Source organism: Halichoeres trimaculatus, unplaced genomic scaffold, assembly GCF_033239565.1.
Source record: "Halichoeres trimaculatus isolate MK-OKI-2021-1 unplaced genomic scaffold, fHalTri1.1 fHalTri1_scaffold_17, whole genome shotgun sequence".
NCBI classification, from domain to species: domain Eukaryota; kingdom Metazoa; phylum Chordata; class Actinopteri; order Labriformes; family Labridae; genus Halichoeres; species Halichoeres trimaculatus.
This window is the reverse complement of record NW_027437195.1, coordinates 13,685,997-13,702,382: the sequence shown is the minus strand read 5'-3', so window position 1 is coordinate 13,702,382 and position 16,386 is coordinate 13,685,997. Positions and strand designations below refer to the sequence as shown.

Below are 16,386 nucleotides of genomic sequence, written 5' to 3'. Positions count from 1 at the left end.
ACACCATTAACTGTGCTTTCCCCCAATACTACATCGACTCTTTATGTACTTTCCTCTTGGTAAATGGAGGTTTAAAAGCCCAAAAGTAAACTTGGAAAAAATTTACCTTGAAAAAATATGTTTGACAATCTGTTAGCCCACTTAAACCACATCTAGCTAATATTCAAGAAGAGTATGACTGCCATACAAAGATGGTGAATAAACCATGGCTTTGGCTCTTGACTGACCTGGTCTGGTAAACTACAGCTTGGTTAGTAAAATAAATAGTCATATCTAGAGTTACTCTGTATGAGCTAGTAACAAATCTGAAAGTACTGGCTGGGAGACTTGATGGGGCTACGATAAATTGGTGTATCGAGGGGGGAATACGATGACAAACTCCCAGACTTTTTCAGCTGGATGCTAAAGCTCGGGGTCTTTCTGGCTGCTGGCGCCTTGATGGCACCACCCTTTCTGACGATGCTGGCCTTGCTGCTTTCTGAGGTGTGTTTGGGGTTGGTGTTGGCTGAATGGGATGTTATGGCCACAGCTGCAGGGCTGCCACTGGTCGCCGTCCGTTTTGCAGAGCGGCTGAGGTAAATCTGTACTGTGACTACGATGGAGATGGGGACAAGAGGGACCAGTGGCGGAGAGGGAGGTAGAGGTACAAGCCGGGCAAAGGAGCAAGTCAAGGTAAAGGGTGGAGGAGGTGGGTAGAGTGAATTAGAGAGACGCAATGGCTGTTTTTGTATCACACTGAAATTAAACATCATGAAACACAAACGATCAAGAAAACTGGGACTGGTGCCCAAGGTAAGCAACAACCAGCAAATTGTTCTATGAAGCAAACTGAGTCTTTCATAAAACACCTGAAGCTTATTTACAATGATTGGGCCCTGTAGTCGGGCTGCATACACAGGAGTCTTATACTACTTTGGAAATGTATGATTTAATATTTAATGCTCGAAAAGTTCCAGGCTAGCATGTTATAGCTGACAGTTGATGTGAAAGTCTTTAGATTACACAATACAAAATCAAAATATTCATCAAGATAAATACAAGTACAATATACAAGACGAACATTCTCTCATTATAAATGCCTCTTAATAGCTATATTTTACAAATGCACATAAATGTAGAACTTCTGACTAAGACCAAGCTATGGCCAATTTACACTAGATCCATGTCCGGTCTGTCTCTGTTCAGTCACGACACAAGAACTGGTAAGTTTCAAGTTTTTTTGCCAGATGCCAGAGTGACGATACTTCGATTTACACAGACCAACATTCAGGCACTGAAACAACATTAAAACATCTAGTTGATTCATTTATTTTTTTTAGAATAAAACACTCTGTGATGACGCAACGTTCTATTTCACTAAACAAACCTTTATAAAGACCCGAGCCAGGCCTGGTGTAAACAGGTTCAAGGTTTTTAGGGACAGATAAAGACAACATGAATAAGGTGAGGTTTATTGTTGAGGTAGGAAGTGTGGGAATTCCTTGGTCACATGACTACAGCTGTCCTGCAATCCGGCCAAGTAGCTACCTCTGGCACTAAAATATGAAACTGACACATGAGTGTTCATAACTTCAGTTCATCAAGTGCCTTCTTGAGTCTGGCTGCACAAGCAACGGAAACCACAAACTTAATGTTTACAGCCTGGTTCAAGAAATGGTCTAACCAAAGAGGTTAAAGGTCAGCCTCTTTGCCTCATCCAAAGTTAAACAAAACTAGGTCTAGTCCACCTTTTTTAATATGGCCTCTGCTGACAATAGGCTTCAAAACCTCCATATCAGAAACTAATGGGTGACATCACAAAGACAACGCACATATGTTATACTATAAAATATTATTCTCTCCTGTCTGGCCATGATAATGCAGACTTTTGGTGATGAAGGAGAACCGACCAAAACTGCAGCAGAGCAGAGACAGACTGAAGACAGACCGGCCATGGGTCTAAAGGAAATCTAGGGTAATGTGTCTCTACAAAGATCCTCTCAAGAAAAACAGAAATGTAGAACAATGAATAGTCCTAGTTTTTCTTACACTTATTTGAGTTTTGCCCTCATTACAATCTCTGATGATCAATCAGAAGACTAAAAGTTCAAGTAAGAAAATCCCTTTTTCATTATCTGCTCACAACACAAAGTGTAGACTTGAAGGGACATATATTTTAGCCCAAATTGCTGAAAAGGGCCGATCTACATGTTTCAAGGAAAGAAAAAAAAGCTAATTATTCAGTAACACGACTGGATAAATAGCAATATATCTGTGGGGGGAAATGAGCTTGAGCTCCAGTCTTTCTGTCAGCTCTTGGCAGCTTTGTGAGCACTTTGCAGAGGGGGACAACATACAAACAGGGTACATTCCATGTGCAAAAACTACAAGCAGTAAGACCAAACAGACTTCAATGGGAACTATTCAAAGAGAGACTGAATGTGTTTGAGATGCAAATATTCATTTTGAGGGCTGGAAGATAATCAGAGCTGTGCCAAAATGACTCACTCTGAACTGGAATCTCAGAACAGAGGATTTAAGCACTTGCAGAAAAACTCAAAGTGACTGTGAGAAAGCCAGTGTCGGAAATCTTTGTGTTGTTACTATGGTGACAGCGACTAAATGCCTACGAGCAAAAAAAAGTGAAGCTTTGGTGAGGCAGCAGCTTTATCTGCAGTTAAACAACAAGTGAACTGCAAACACTGCAATCACACTGACGCAGCTCCCGGTGGAGGTTAGATAGGATGTGCGTGTCTGTGTGTGTGTTAGTTTGTAGGTCTAAAAACAAACTAGGGAGGTAACTTCAAACACACACACACTTTGTCACCCACTCCTGCTCCCGTCTGGACAGCTCTGTGATCATTGCACCAGAGAAAAGTTCTGCATTTTTTGGCTAGCTGGAGTGTTTAGTAAGACAAACCCAAAATTCAAAATGTAAAATAAGAGTTCAGGTGTTGTCCTAGGTGTGTTCAGAGAGCTGTGCAGGTGAGGGGGCTCCAGGGGAGAGGGCGATGTTAAGCCTACCTTTGCAGTGGGTCACACGTCGCATCCCTTGTAAAGGTCACAGAGAGAGACACAAGCACCAGGTGAGGAGTGGCATGGCTTCCTCACTTCCTGGTCTGGCCTAACATGAGCTCACTTCCTGTTCCCTGGTGTTAATGAACAGCAGCTTTGTGCTTAATAATCTTGATGAATCAGTGCTGCATCTTTAATGCTGTGAATAAATCAATGCTCAGTGATTTTTATTTCCTTTTTGCTCCACTGTAGTGAAGGATTAAAAGAAACTACCGACTTGAATTTTCCCTCTCTTTTAGCAAACCTCCAGAAAAACTCAGATTTTGAATTTCATGCAGCTATGTGTATTTTCTAACTATTCTCCAGTGACATTAAAATGAAATCTGAAGCCTGATGAGCTTGCACCAGATTGTAATTGTTCCAAATGAGCATGTACTCAGCTCATATGTTGCAGATAAGCATTAAATCAGCAGAATTTACTGTTGCAATTATCATTTGCATTGGTTAATAGTCATCCAGCATCAAATTATAACCATGACACTGCCCTGTTGTGCTGCTTAGCAGGCGATTTTTTGGATTTAATTAATCTAAATGTGCAATAAATGGTTCACATTAGTTATAATCGACCCTGTGGCTCACTTCCACCAGTGAGCAGCATCTTAAATCAGGCAGCATCAGTCTCAGTGAAATTGAACAAAGTGGACTGGCTCCGCTTTTACAGCAGTGCGGTGAGTTATTCCTGGACTGCAAAACATGTTGGCCTTGCAACATAATCATGATGAAGTCATTAATAACTTTTAAGCACATGTAGCCATCAGCTCCATAAGTGGATCACACTGGATGTAATTAGATCTAAAATTAAAACACAATACTTGATTGAGTGAATGCCTGCATGTTCAGTTATGATTTTTAATATTGAAGCCTAAGCAAAAAAAGAAAGAGTTGGGTCCAGGTGGGAAGACCAAATGAAAAACAGCAGTTCAATTTAAAGAAATCAATATTCCCCCAGAGATGAAATTCTGATCAATATCAGTTTCATTTCATAGAGCATCCCATTGTGTTGTAAAAAGGTGTTTCCTGCTTTTTGATGTTGAATAACATTGTCTGGTGGTGAAAACACTAAAACGTAAAAAATGTTATTTCTATTTGTTTCATTTAACACCATTTCTATCTTTAATTCTCACTTTTATAAGTCTGTCTATCCATAAATACTGAGCGAAAGATAAAAACCTTCCAGACAAAATTGAGAAGCTGATGCTATCTTAGCTAGCTCAAGGTGTGCTCTGATCAGGTAGAAACTTCAATCACAACTTACAGATTATCAAATGTAGAGATGGAAAACACACACGCCAATAATTAAAAAAAACACTGAGTGTGGTTTGGAGGTTTGTCAAATAATATATTTTCACATTATTGTAACTCTCCTTGCTAGCTAGCTAGCTAGCTGCAGCTCTACAACCGTCTGCTTTGAAAATTAGACTCAGTGACAACTGTTGCGGTTTTTAAAAAACAAAATTCTAAATATAGATTTTTTTTTAATAGTATTATAAAATTTTACAAGAATGGCTTTCCAAAATGTGCCTTTGCACCCCAAGTTTTCTAAAAAACCAGGGCTACAAACATTGGTTTGATGACACACAGCCTGGAGAATGGTGAGTGCTTGCTTTGAGACCCAGACAGAAAATTATAACACTTAAATTGAAATGAAACAAATCACAACATACAGAACCAAAGATTTTTTATATAAAAAAAGAGCAGAAAAACTAACTGAACAGAAAAGAGGAATGAGGGTGTGAATGTGAAGATGTAGTAACAGATGAAGTGGGCTGGTTACTTGTTAATGAATGGATCGGACAGGATGAATTTCTGGGACTGAATCTGACGACACATCATCATGAGGAAAGAGGTTTTCTGTGTGCAGAATAAAGGTCAAGGCACTAACGCAAACAAGGTTGGATGTCAATTTTCCATCTTGGGGGAAAATACTTCTTCATAAATGATTCTTATTGTAGCAGGAGTTGGTTTATACATTGACCTCCAGACGACACAGAAAACCCTTGAGTTTGTGTTGTGCTCTAGTTCACACTGTGCTTATATGAAGCTATCATAACTGGCTGGCTACGAAGCCATAAAAGATCCTCTTGTTCTTACCTGCATTGAACACTGGATCCCTCTGTTTGCTGCAAAGTAGATGAGTAAAGATACAGCTGTCATTCAGCATCGCACCTCCACATAAACCATTGAATGTTTCTTCTTTATATGTGCTCTATCAGGAGATTGTGTGTGTTTTCTTAGGGGGTCTAAATAAAACAGTGTCCTATCTTGTGTTGACAGATGTCAGTGACTGTGAAGATAAGTAGGACAAGCTGGTTTTTAATGTTTTTTTTAAAATTTACATTACCTGTCGCTTCTTTTGCCACTGGAGTTGCTGCCTGTGGAGCCGGCACGAGTCCTGTTGCCTTTGGACTCGCCCGAATCTTTCCTTGTAAGAGTTCCCACATGTTCGTTTGAGTTGGTCCTCCGCACAGAGCTGTGGTTAAAGGAGAGGTGGACGGAGGAAAAGTGAGACCAGGAGGAAGGAGGAAAATAGGTCATAAAAACTACCTGACTGTGCTTTTTTAAAAATGTCTTGTGGTTAAGTTTTCATCCAAGAAAAAGCTGATGAAAGCAGGTACAAGAAGAGGGAATTAATTTCACGATTCAGCTCAAATGTGCTTCACATGTTTTAAAAGTGCAGAATTTTCCTGAAGCCAAATAAACATTGTTTCCTCACACTCTCTTTGTGCCCTTTGACTACAGTGTCAGTAAAAACCTGCGCTAATCTGCATATTGGCGGGGTAGACAGCCTGCCTATTCACAACAAAGAAAAGGCTCCATCAGCAGTCCAATGGCCAGTAGGCCCGGTCACCTAATCCACCCTATGGGAGAAAAGTCTATTCACATCCTAAAACTGGACGCTGGCTGTTAGCCTTTGTGTGCTCGTCCAGTAAAGAGCAGAACAGAAAAAAGAGCGTATGAGTGAGAGAGAAAGTGTTGTTTGCTGAGTTATCCCAAGAGCTATCTCAGTAATTGGGCCACAGGGCATTGGGGAAGGCTGCTCTGTGTGTGTGTGCCAGCGCTGATGGGATCATGACCAACCTGTAGTTAAAACTAATCCATACACACAATGTAAACAAAACATAAAATGCTTGTTGTTAGAACATTAGAACACCTGGTAGTGAATATTAGTATCATGTGACCCTGAAATCTCTTTTGATAAATCGATTAAGCTGTGAAACGTCGATGATGTTACAAACTTGACTTGTGTTCTCTCTCACCTGGGAGGCAGGTGGAGATATCTTGGCAAGCAAGACAGAGAGGAAAAACTGGACAGACTGGAGGGAGATCACATTGGGATCAAAGGTGGTATCACCTCATAGTTTAAGAGGACACGTTATCAGACAAAGTACAAGAGAGGACACGTGAGATAAGACAGATGGGAAGACAGACAACAGAAGGTCAGACAGAGGAAAAGACATGATGGGAACAGTGCGTGACCCAATGATGCAATTTAATACTGAGAAATCTCAATATCTTCGTTGATGAACAAGCAGACCACAAATGTATGTGCTTTGTTTTTCTTTTGAAAGTTTCATGGTTCAAATAATCTACAGAACAAAAAACTAAATACAGCGTTGGCTAGTCTAAATTTTTTTCTCACGCTCCATACATTCAGATTTTTCAACTGGAACATCTAACCTAAAAAACAGGTTATTAACAGAGGATCCTTTAGAAAAAATGTTTTGAGCCCTGGGCATAAGACTCAAAACAGCATAAGAGAAGCTTGAATGATTTGTTGAAGAAAGGCTTCTGTATTCAAACATAAAAATGGTTGTAGTTGTTTAAGAGCTTTCTCTAATGAGTTTTGGTCAAAGCTTGAAAAACCTTGTTTAAGACACCTTCAGACAGAAACAGGAGCTAACTCTTATTAAACACATTAGACCACATCACATTTTCAGTTGCTGATGTTTTCTGGACTATCTTTCTCATACTTTGATAAGCAGAGCTGTTTCTTTATTTTTTCCTCTCCAGAGTCAGCCAACAGTGAAAGTACCTCGTCTCCTGGTATTTACAACATCCTTGAGCAGAAACAAAATCTCACACATGGAAACAAAAGGACAGCACAGGAGAGTTAACAGCTGTTTGCTCTGAGCATCATCTGATTATGTTAATATCACCCAGAGACAGGAAACAGCTTTTGTTCCCCTGACAGACAAGATTGATAACCTTTGCGCCACAGATAAACACACACACATACACATATACACACACAGATTGGTGATAACAATGCTGTTTCTCAGTTTATCAATGCTAGTAAATGTCAGTCGCCAGAAATGTGACAACTTATGCTGCAAATTATGTGTCATGGCGGAGCCAAAATGTCTCCAGACAAATAAAATGTCTGGAAATCGCAACATGACACATGCAGGACCTCAGAGAACCTGGCTGCTCATGGTGAAATGTGGATTTACAACAGTGTTAACAAGACACAAAGGTTCAGTAAAGTTCCACTGTATCCGTAAGAAAACACACAATTTAGAGCCACAGACAGCCTTAGTGTTATTCTCCCTCTCACCTCTTATTGGCTGGTGTACTTGTGTCCTTTCTGGATCCGGGTCCAGATGGGGAGGGCAGAGTGCCGCCGCCTTTCTTTGGTAGGATGGTCCCGTTGTTAACAGTGGGCCGCAGTGGGAGGGTTGCGATCATTGGCCTAGCTGGAAGGGGGAGGACAAATGGGAGTCTTTAAAAAAAACAGTTTGATGGAGTAATGTGACACTGAGAAGTTTCAGAGTCCAAAATGACACTTACATGAAGCACAAAGGAAATCAAACCAGGATCATAGTCATCACTCTGGACAAAAATATTAGTGTTATACCGTTCGACTAATTTTCTACTATGTTCCAGCTACTGGTACAGCTCACCTGTTGACCTGCTCTCATTTCAGCTGTTACGAAGTGATGCGTGTTGTTGTAATATTCAGACATGTTCAGTATAATAATAAAGTAATTTTCTTTGTACATACAAACTTTAATTTATGAAATCGTGCGCATTTGGAACATCTTTCTTTTTGTTGTTGATAAATGCATTTATGATAGTAATTAAAACTTACGCTAACTCTTATTCATCCAGTTGTTGCACAGTGTAAAGATTAGGGATGGGTACCTTTCACATTTAAAACAATATGGTACCAATTCCTGGTACGTGGCAATCGGTACTGGTACTCAACAGTACCAATTTTTGGTACTTTTGTGTGTTTATGTAGTAAAAAATATAAATTTGTTGATACAGATAAAATTTCAATTCTTTTCAATTTAACATTTTTATTCTTCAGTATATAACCTTGCAATGCTGTGTTCATGTCCAGCATAGAAAATCACATATTCTTCCACTCTCTCACAGCCACAAGGATGCATTTAGGTACCTAAGCATGGTACCTTTTGATTTTACATGAATCGGTACCCAGTACTTTTGACAGAATTCGGTCGGTACCTTTAAAAGTACCTAATTCCGTACCCATCCCTAGTAAAGATGGTCATTACCACCTTAAATATTGTTTTAAAGAAATCATCCCTCTGCATCATGCTTTTCACTGACAGTTCAAAAAGGCTAGAGCTAAAGCTAAAGCATGAGAAAACAGGACGTGACGCTTTGACTCAACATCACACACTTCTCTCAGTTTTATATTATTTTTCTCATAGTAATATCGCTCTGATTAGTAACTAACATGAGTTGACAAAATGCCTGTTCACAGTAAGTTTGAGGTTGAATGGTAACACAAAAAGGACATGCACACAAACACACACTCATGCACACACACGTTTTGATGCACACACACTTGCATGCATACACACATGCCACTCAGGCTCGCACTGGAATAACAAATCCAAGCTGCAGCTTTATCTGCAGTGATAAATATTTAATAGACCCTTTTCATCCAGCAGACACGGGCACACACACACACACACACACACACACACACACACACACACACACACACACACACACACACACACACACACACACACACACACACTGCTCTGTTATCTTTCATGTAGCAATTACACAGCAGGGGGCAAACTGAGGTTGTAATTGTGTTAGAATGTTAAAGAAGACAAATAATGTGTGTGTCTGTGTGTGTGTGTGTCCATATGCAGCCTGTGTGCATGGGTTCAGCTTGTTGAAGCAGATCATCACACGTCAGCTGAGGGGAGCAGGCTGAGGGCTCCCTGCAGCTCAGAGTGGAGCACCATAAAAGAGAGCCGTGTCTGAGTCATCCTTCAGCTCCCAAATCAAAGTGAAACTTCATCCATCTGCAGTCGCTCCGGAGACTGAGACTGGCAGCAGCTCAGAATCACAGTCTGTTTCTGTTTCTGTGCTCCGGAGCACAGTCGAGGGCTTAAAAAACCCACAGACTGCAGCTGATTTTTCATACTTCATCTGACTCTTCGGTGAAGATTTGAGATGCATTATTAAACACAGCACTAAAAAAGTTGGCACATGCTTTATATAATGTTAGTTTTGGAAAAATTGACTAATGATGATAAGAACCTGAAATAATAAGATTTTTTAATTTGATCTCAAACATGTTGCAATCCACCAAAGAGCACATGAAGCCTAAGGTACAGGGTTGGAAACTTCCATGGTGAACTGGACAGCTAAACTAAGATCATGCCAGAGACCCAGCTATTCAAAATAACTGTAATAACTTTGAAATGTAAGGGTTTGTAATGCTTGAACAGCTTGTCTTGTGTTTTCTACTGTATTTGGCAGAAAGGTCACATACACAGAGTTACACAAAGACTTATCTTTAGCGGCTTACTCTCTCTAAGTCGTGATGAGTCATTGGTGCCTGAGCCTCAGACGTACACAGTGCGTTGACCTCAGGCAGTGACGGGCTAAAAGTGACTGTGGGTTCTTGTATACAATAAAAACTCAGCAGGCAGTGACTGAAATGTGCTTTTTACAAACACAACACCAGGCCCAGTTAGTGCAGACAGACTTCACAGTCAGCCTACCTGACTTCCCAACACTGCTGTCCACTGAGGGAGACTTTCTCATCATAGCAGGGTCTATACACACAACGCACAACATGATGAACAATACAACACGGGCCGGGAGGAAGGAGGACAGGAGGAAACAACCAGTCAGAGAGAGGAAATTGGATGGGGCATCATCAGGAAAGAGAAAGGCGCAGAAAGCGGAAAAAGTCCACCAAAGCTGTCATCAAGAGATGAATTATTGATGACCAGAAAACCTGCTGACCCTGTAGCTCAGCACATCGAAAAAGTACATGCTGGAGTATGTTTGTTACCTTTGGTGGGTCCTCTGCGTGACCCCATAGCCTGCTGCTCCTCGGACACATTGAGCCGGCGCACAACATCAGCCAGAGCGGACTTTAGCAGCTGAATCTCGTCCTCCTGCATCTGGACCCTCTGCTCCAGGGAGGCGATGCGGTCAGTCACCTCCATACTGCTGGCTGCTGACGCACTGTCATCTGAGGAAACACAGAGTTCACGTCAGACATGTGAAAAACTGATCTCCACGTGATACCAAACATGGGTCAGGTAGAGTTGTCTTTTGTTGTGGACTTCAACTTTACTGACAACTGAAAACACTCGAAAAGAAGATAGCTTAAGTTAGCATGGCTTAGCATGGAGACCAGGAACAGACAGCTTTCCTAAAGATTATCAAAAGTCTTTACTTTTTGAGTTAAACGGATTTAATGCATTTCAGAGGTGGATGATTTTTTAACTCTGAAACCGGACCAAAAGCTCTCCCCGAGTTGTGTAAGTGTTAAGCTAGGCTAACTCTCTCCTTGCTTTGTACAGCATGTTGCTACACAGAGTCGTCTCAGTCATGTTGTCAAACTCTTGATTAGACAGGAATAAATGTCAGAATATGTGCAATTATTCTTTTCAAATCCTTCAAAAAAAAAACCTTTTCTTTTAGTCAGAAAAAAAACTGCTAACCAAATCATAATTTCAAAGAGGAGTATTGTTAGCATGAAGGTGTTCATCAAAGATACTTCATGTTGCAGAAGGTTTGCCGATTGATTAATGAAAATGAATGGTGTTTAAGCTAATTAAGGAAATTATTGCTTTTTTTTACAGCATTTAGCTTAACGGTGGTGTGCTTTGATAATGAAATCTTTCTACAAGAAAGATCCTAAAATGTGCATTTTAACAATTCTCAAGGCTGAAACTACCTGCATTTCATAAAAATGTGAACCTTTTCCTTTTAACAAGATTCAAATACCAAATAATTTAGTGCTCGGGCTGACAATCAACCATTTTTATTCCTGCCTTTGAGTGAATGCATGCAAAGGCCTGAGAGAAAGGGAAGCAAGGCTGAAGCAGCCACAGAATACAAACAAAGCTTTTCTCAAACCAGGAGCTCTTTAATGCTTTAATGCTTTCTGTCCCTTTGAATATGAAAGCTTTAGCGCTGTGTGCCTCAAAGAACGGACTGCATTTCTATTAAAATCTTTATTCATGAGCCTGTTTGTTAATTTTATTCAGCCCATTGAGTTTAAACTAAGTTAACACGTTATTATGGACCTTTCCACCTGACACCCTGATAGAGGCCAAGCAGTGGCCACCGGGGTCCACTTCATTACTGATCACACACACACACACACACACACACACACACACACACACACACACACACACACACACACACACACACACACACACACACACACACACACACACACACACACACACACACACACACGGGGTCTCCTCCATTAACACTTTGATGTCACAGTGGCTTGATGAAATATTAATGGTAAGCACTGCTTTATTTTCCCTGCAGACTTGTATTAACAGTCTGATGCATTATGCATGAGAGCGATCAGGCATCTGGTGATCAAGCAGATCTTCGGTCAGAGTCTCTGTTTCACAATATGACAGTCATCCCAGTAAGGTCTTGACTTTTGTAGATAACATTTGAAACAATCAAACACATGTTTTTCTTAAAAGCAGAGAAAAAACTGCTATGAACGCAGTGTCTTTACCGTTTAACTTTTTTAGATGAGGAAAAACTGCTGATGGGGTTTGGGGCTGTACTAATCTCTACAATGCCCAAAACTTGCATATTTTTTGCAAAAAGCCCCAAAAACCTTTTGGTGTATGCATAAATCTTATCAAGTGGGTTTTCTTTTATCTTATTTTCAGTAAAATGTCTTTTTAGACTCAGTTGCCTGACCATTCCAGAAAAATGTCTTATTTCACGTTATTTAAAGACCTAAATGAGGTCTAAACTGCCTGTAACAAGTAAGGGTAAGAGTGGGGTACAAGAAATGTTCTTGTATTAAACATTATTCTAATCTTGACAAGCATTTCTTTTACCCCACTTGCAGATTTTTTCTATGTGTTATAGGTGATTTAGACCTTATTTTGTCTTGAAATAACTTGAAACAAGACACTTTCCTAGACTGGTCAGGTAAACGGGGCTCATATCAAGTAAAAAAAAAAAAAAGACATTTTTACAAAAACCAAGATTTCATTTTTTTGCAGTGTATATTTCACAAACTCAGCAGAAGTCTTTTTGAAATTATATTATGACAGAAACAATTGAAAAAAAGAAGCTTTTTTTTAGTCTTACTTGACAAACACTGTATACTGTTTTCAATACAATACAACTTTACCAACCAAAAGGTATGAACTTACAATATTGCTTTAGTTAAGTTCTTAATTCTGGGGAAAACTGACCAAAAACAGGTAAAACAACAAATATTTCCATCAATTCACTATGAAGATCATATTCATTTTTCTCTCAGTCACTGCTCTCAAAAGAAACTTTTAATGTAACACAGCAAAGTCTAAAACATATCATATCACATATGGTCAAATGAAGTCATACTAGTTAATTTTCAGAACATGCCAGGAATCAGTCTGACAGATTTGTTTATGATTGGATTAATTCCATTAGCGAGCCAAATCCTCTGGCTGGGAGCTGGTTATTATAAATTGTTGCAGTCAGGGGGACCCTCCATGAGACAGGATGGTAAATTGGTGCATTAGGCAGATGGGGCGCTTGATGCTTGTGGCAGAAAATGGAAATGTGAACAGATTCAGGATGGTTAAAACAGCTAATGAAAACACAGGAAGCACAGCAGCTGGAGTCATGTCAAACACTGCACAGAAATGTTGCTTTACGTTGACGATGCAGTATTCTAGCTTGGAAACGCTCATAGATTCACCTAGAGACAGATTTCTCTGCTTTCTTCTGTCTACTTCATCCAAACACTCACTATCGAAGTCTTTCACAGAAGTAACCCTGGCTTATAAAAACCATCTGCTCACCTGAGAGGTAGTCCTTGCTCATATTCTTACGCCAGTATGTGTCACTGAGTGGATATCCACAAATAAAGCTTCTATTATCTGCTCAGCATCTGTTGTGGGTCTGCTCCAAACACTGACACAATGACTGCATGATACCATCAGTCGTTGCCGTACAATGACTGGCTGTCACGGCTGTGATTCTGCAGCTCTGTGCTCTAACATCCTCCGTTCGTCACCCTGCACCCACACCCAATAACATGTTTGAAGATGCTGCTTCAGTCTGTGTTTGTGTGACACTGATGTGACCATATGTGAGTCAGTGTGGGTGCTCTTAATGTGACACTTCACCTCTCAGAGGCTCCGATCACGTCCTTTTCATCCACTCGTTCAGAATCAGTAAGATGTCAATCTTCATTTCACAACAAATCCATCGGCACACGCACCCCTGGACACTCATGTCACTCTTTCATCCCCACAAAAGCAGATCATTACACCCCACCGGTCTCCTCTCGCTCCACTGCTCTGTCACACCTGTCAGCTTGATTCTTAAATTACTTCATTTCTGCCCATCTTCTCTGTCACAGCGTCTCCATTTCAGGCTTTTTTTTGTCCCTGTTTCATTAACTTGTCGATATGTGGCGCAGGACATATCTCTACGCCTGCCTATCTTCTTCGTGACTTGGCTGCTCTGATAGACCACCTGCCTGCTCGAGTGTTAGTCCATCACTTCAGCCGCAGGGGCTCAAATAGAAAACAGGCACTTTCTCTCCAGTTCATCTGTCCAGCTCTTAAATAACTACGCCTGCTCCTTGTTTTAAATCTCCACCTTATTCCTGAGTCATTACCGACCTCACAGACATCAATAATGAACAGTGGAGCGTGCACACGTGCTCTGACCCGTCTCCCACCTCCTGCCCTCTCATCAGCCACATAGATCAATACACTGAAAGAGGGAAAGACTAACACTGAGGAGATGAACAGAGACACTCAGTGACCTCATGTATAAAATATCTTCTGCTGCAGTATTTGACGCCTGATACCAGCTGTCTCTCCATGTGTTTCTGTACACATCCACAATAACCCCCTGACATCCACAATGATTGATGTCTGTTTTCTCTCCCCCCAGCAGGGCAGAGAAAAACATAAAGTGCAATTGACTTTACGGAAAGTTCAGCAGCCAGGTTAAGCTGTGATACAATGGGGGAGGTTAAAAAACCACATCAGTGTTTGCAGAAAACCAACAGATAAAAGCACGAAGCAGGAAGCGTCTTGTCACAACATTACATTTTACACATTCCAATTTCTCTGAGACAGAATCACAGCCATGATTCACACTCTGCTGGCACATCTATCTGCTCTCAGGATGCAGATAGCAAACAGCATTTTGCCAACTGGTTTTAGTTTCACAGCTTGAGTGCACACAGCCAGGTGGTGCGCTGCCATAGTTCCAGTTCATCTGCTGTAGATTATGACTTCAGGAGAGAAAGTCCTCCAAAAACACTGAGTCACACTTTTTAAACAAGCTGACCTCAGTCTGCTGCTGGAGGCACTAATGGAAGTCCAGACATAATCATAATCAAGCAGCATGCCAGGTTTCATTTTATGCCAAGAGGTAAAATTAGTCATCAAATGACTGGCAGGGAGTGAGGTGGAAGAGCTAGAGACAGGAAGTCATGAAAAAAAAAGTAAAGGTGGTTTTTTTTTGTAAGGTTATTAGTGTGTTTCAAGCCAAATTAGCAAATGAGCTAAAAATTTATAAGATATTAAGGCTGGGACGATATGCTTTTCTCACAATTCGATTCTATTACGATATTTGGGAACCTGATTCACTTTAAACTGCGATTCTTCAATATTTACAATTTTTAGTTTGCTTTTTAAACACCAGACCAGTTACGTGATGATGATAATGTCTACAGACAATATCAAGGGCTGTATTTTCCAATGAAATGCACATCATGTGAGTCAAAGAGAAACATTTCACCCTCTGCTGGAGAAAAGTGGTAACTTTTTTCCAGTCCACTTTATAAACAAAGACTGAAATAAAGAACTCGACAATGGATACTACTTTTCAAAGCTTGGCTGGGAGAGGATTGAAGGTTATTGACCAGTTGTTTTATGACAATGTCTATGTCTGATATGTTTTGATATTTTCAGGTTAGGCATTACATCACAAATCATAAAGACTGGGATATTGTTAAATATGCCCCTTCGAACATAAAAACCTATTTTATTACTGTAACTAAACATCATTTGCCAAATAAAACACGTTTCCCATTTGTACAGAAATCTATTGGCTGATACACTAGACAACACCCTTCAGATTAAAACTAAGTGAGAATTAGAGTTGAACTTTATAATTAAGGATGAAGAATGGAAAACAATATGCTCTGGTTGTCACAAGGGTATTGATAGTAACACATGGAAGGGATTCGACTGGAAGATGAAGATTAGGTTTTTAAAGACACCCTTGGTTATTTCTAAAATTGTAAAAACCCAGCTGTAATATACTGCTGAAGAGAATGTGGACTAATGGGTGACCACTCACATTTATTTTGGGATTGCCTAAGGTTGATTTCTTTCTGGAAAGGGGTAAAGAACGAGATCAATAAGATTCTTGGAACTGATTTGTTATTTACACAATGTCAGTTTCTTCTAGACATGTTTCTTGAGGATAAATAGCGTCTTTGAGTGTTGAGAAAAGCGCTTTTACTAATAAAATGTATTATTATTATTATTATAATTAAATACACCAGAGATCAAACATATTTGTAACATATACTTTTGATGACTGCTAGGAAAATGGTGACAATAAAATGGATAGATCCCAAGCCACCTTGGCACAATGTAAACAGAAATTGAAGGAGGTGTAAGGAATGGAAGCTTTAACTGCTCAAAGATGGCGACCTATAGCAGGACATTTGCTTAATTAAAGGGAACTGTGCATTGTGGCACTACCTTTTAAGTTACCATTTGATTTTTTTATTAAATTCATTTATTCACTTTGTTTAGCTCTCCAGACCACAATAGGCTGTCTTTTTTTTATTTTCTTTTTATCTATTTATAT

At 40.0% G+C, this 16,386-nt stretch overlaps 1 protein-coding gene across 9 annotated transcripts in view; it reads right to left on the bottom strand.

Moving 5' to 3' along the window:
* The window catches only part of eml1 (EMAP like 1), a 56,487-nt gene that overhangs the window by 9,928 nt on the left and 30,173 nt on the right, over window positions 1-16,386 (bottom strand). For 3 of the 9 annotated variants that reach the window (XM_074691611.1, XM_074691608.1, XM_074691609.1), the window contains exons 2-8: window positions 10,346-10,528; window positions 10,050-10,103; window positions 7,610-7,748; window positions 6,312-6,368; window positions 5,396-5,524; window positions 5,146-5,174; window positions 3,004-3,030 (exon numbers count right to left, since the gene is read on the bottom strand). In XM_074691611.1, coding sequence (XP_074547712.1) covers window positions 3,004-3,030; window positions 5,146-5,174; window positions 5,396-5,524; window positions 6,312-6,368; window positions 7,610-7,748; window positions 10,050-10,103; window positions 10,346-10,528 — 618 coding nt within the window. Of the gene's footprint in view, window positions 1-3,003; window positions 3,031-5,145; window positions 5,175-5,395; window positions 5,525-6,311; window positions 6,369-7,609; window positions 7,749-10,049; window positions 10,104-10,345; window positions 10,529-13,343; window positions 13,492-16,386 lie in introns of those variants that run through there. The other 6 variants (XM_074691612.1, XM_074691610.1, XM_074691614.1 and 3 more) reach the window with 6 other exon arrangements.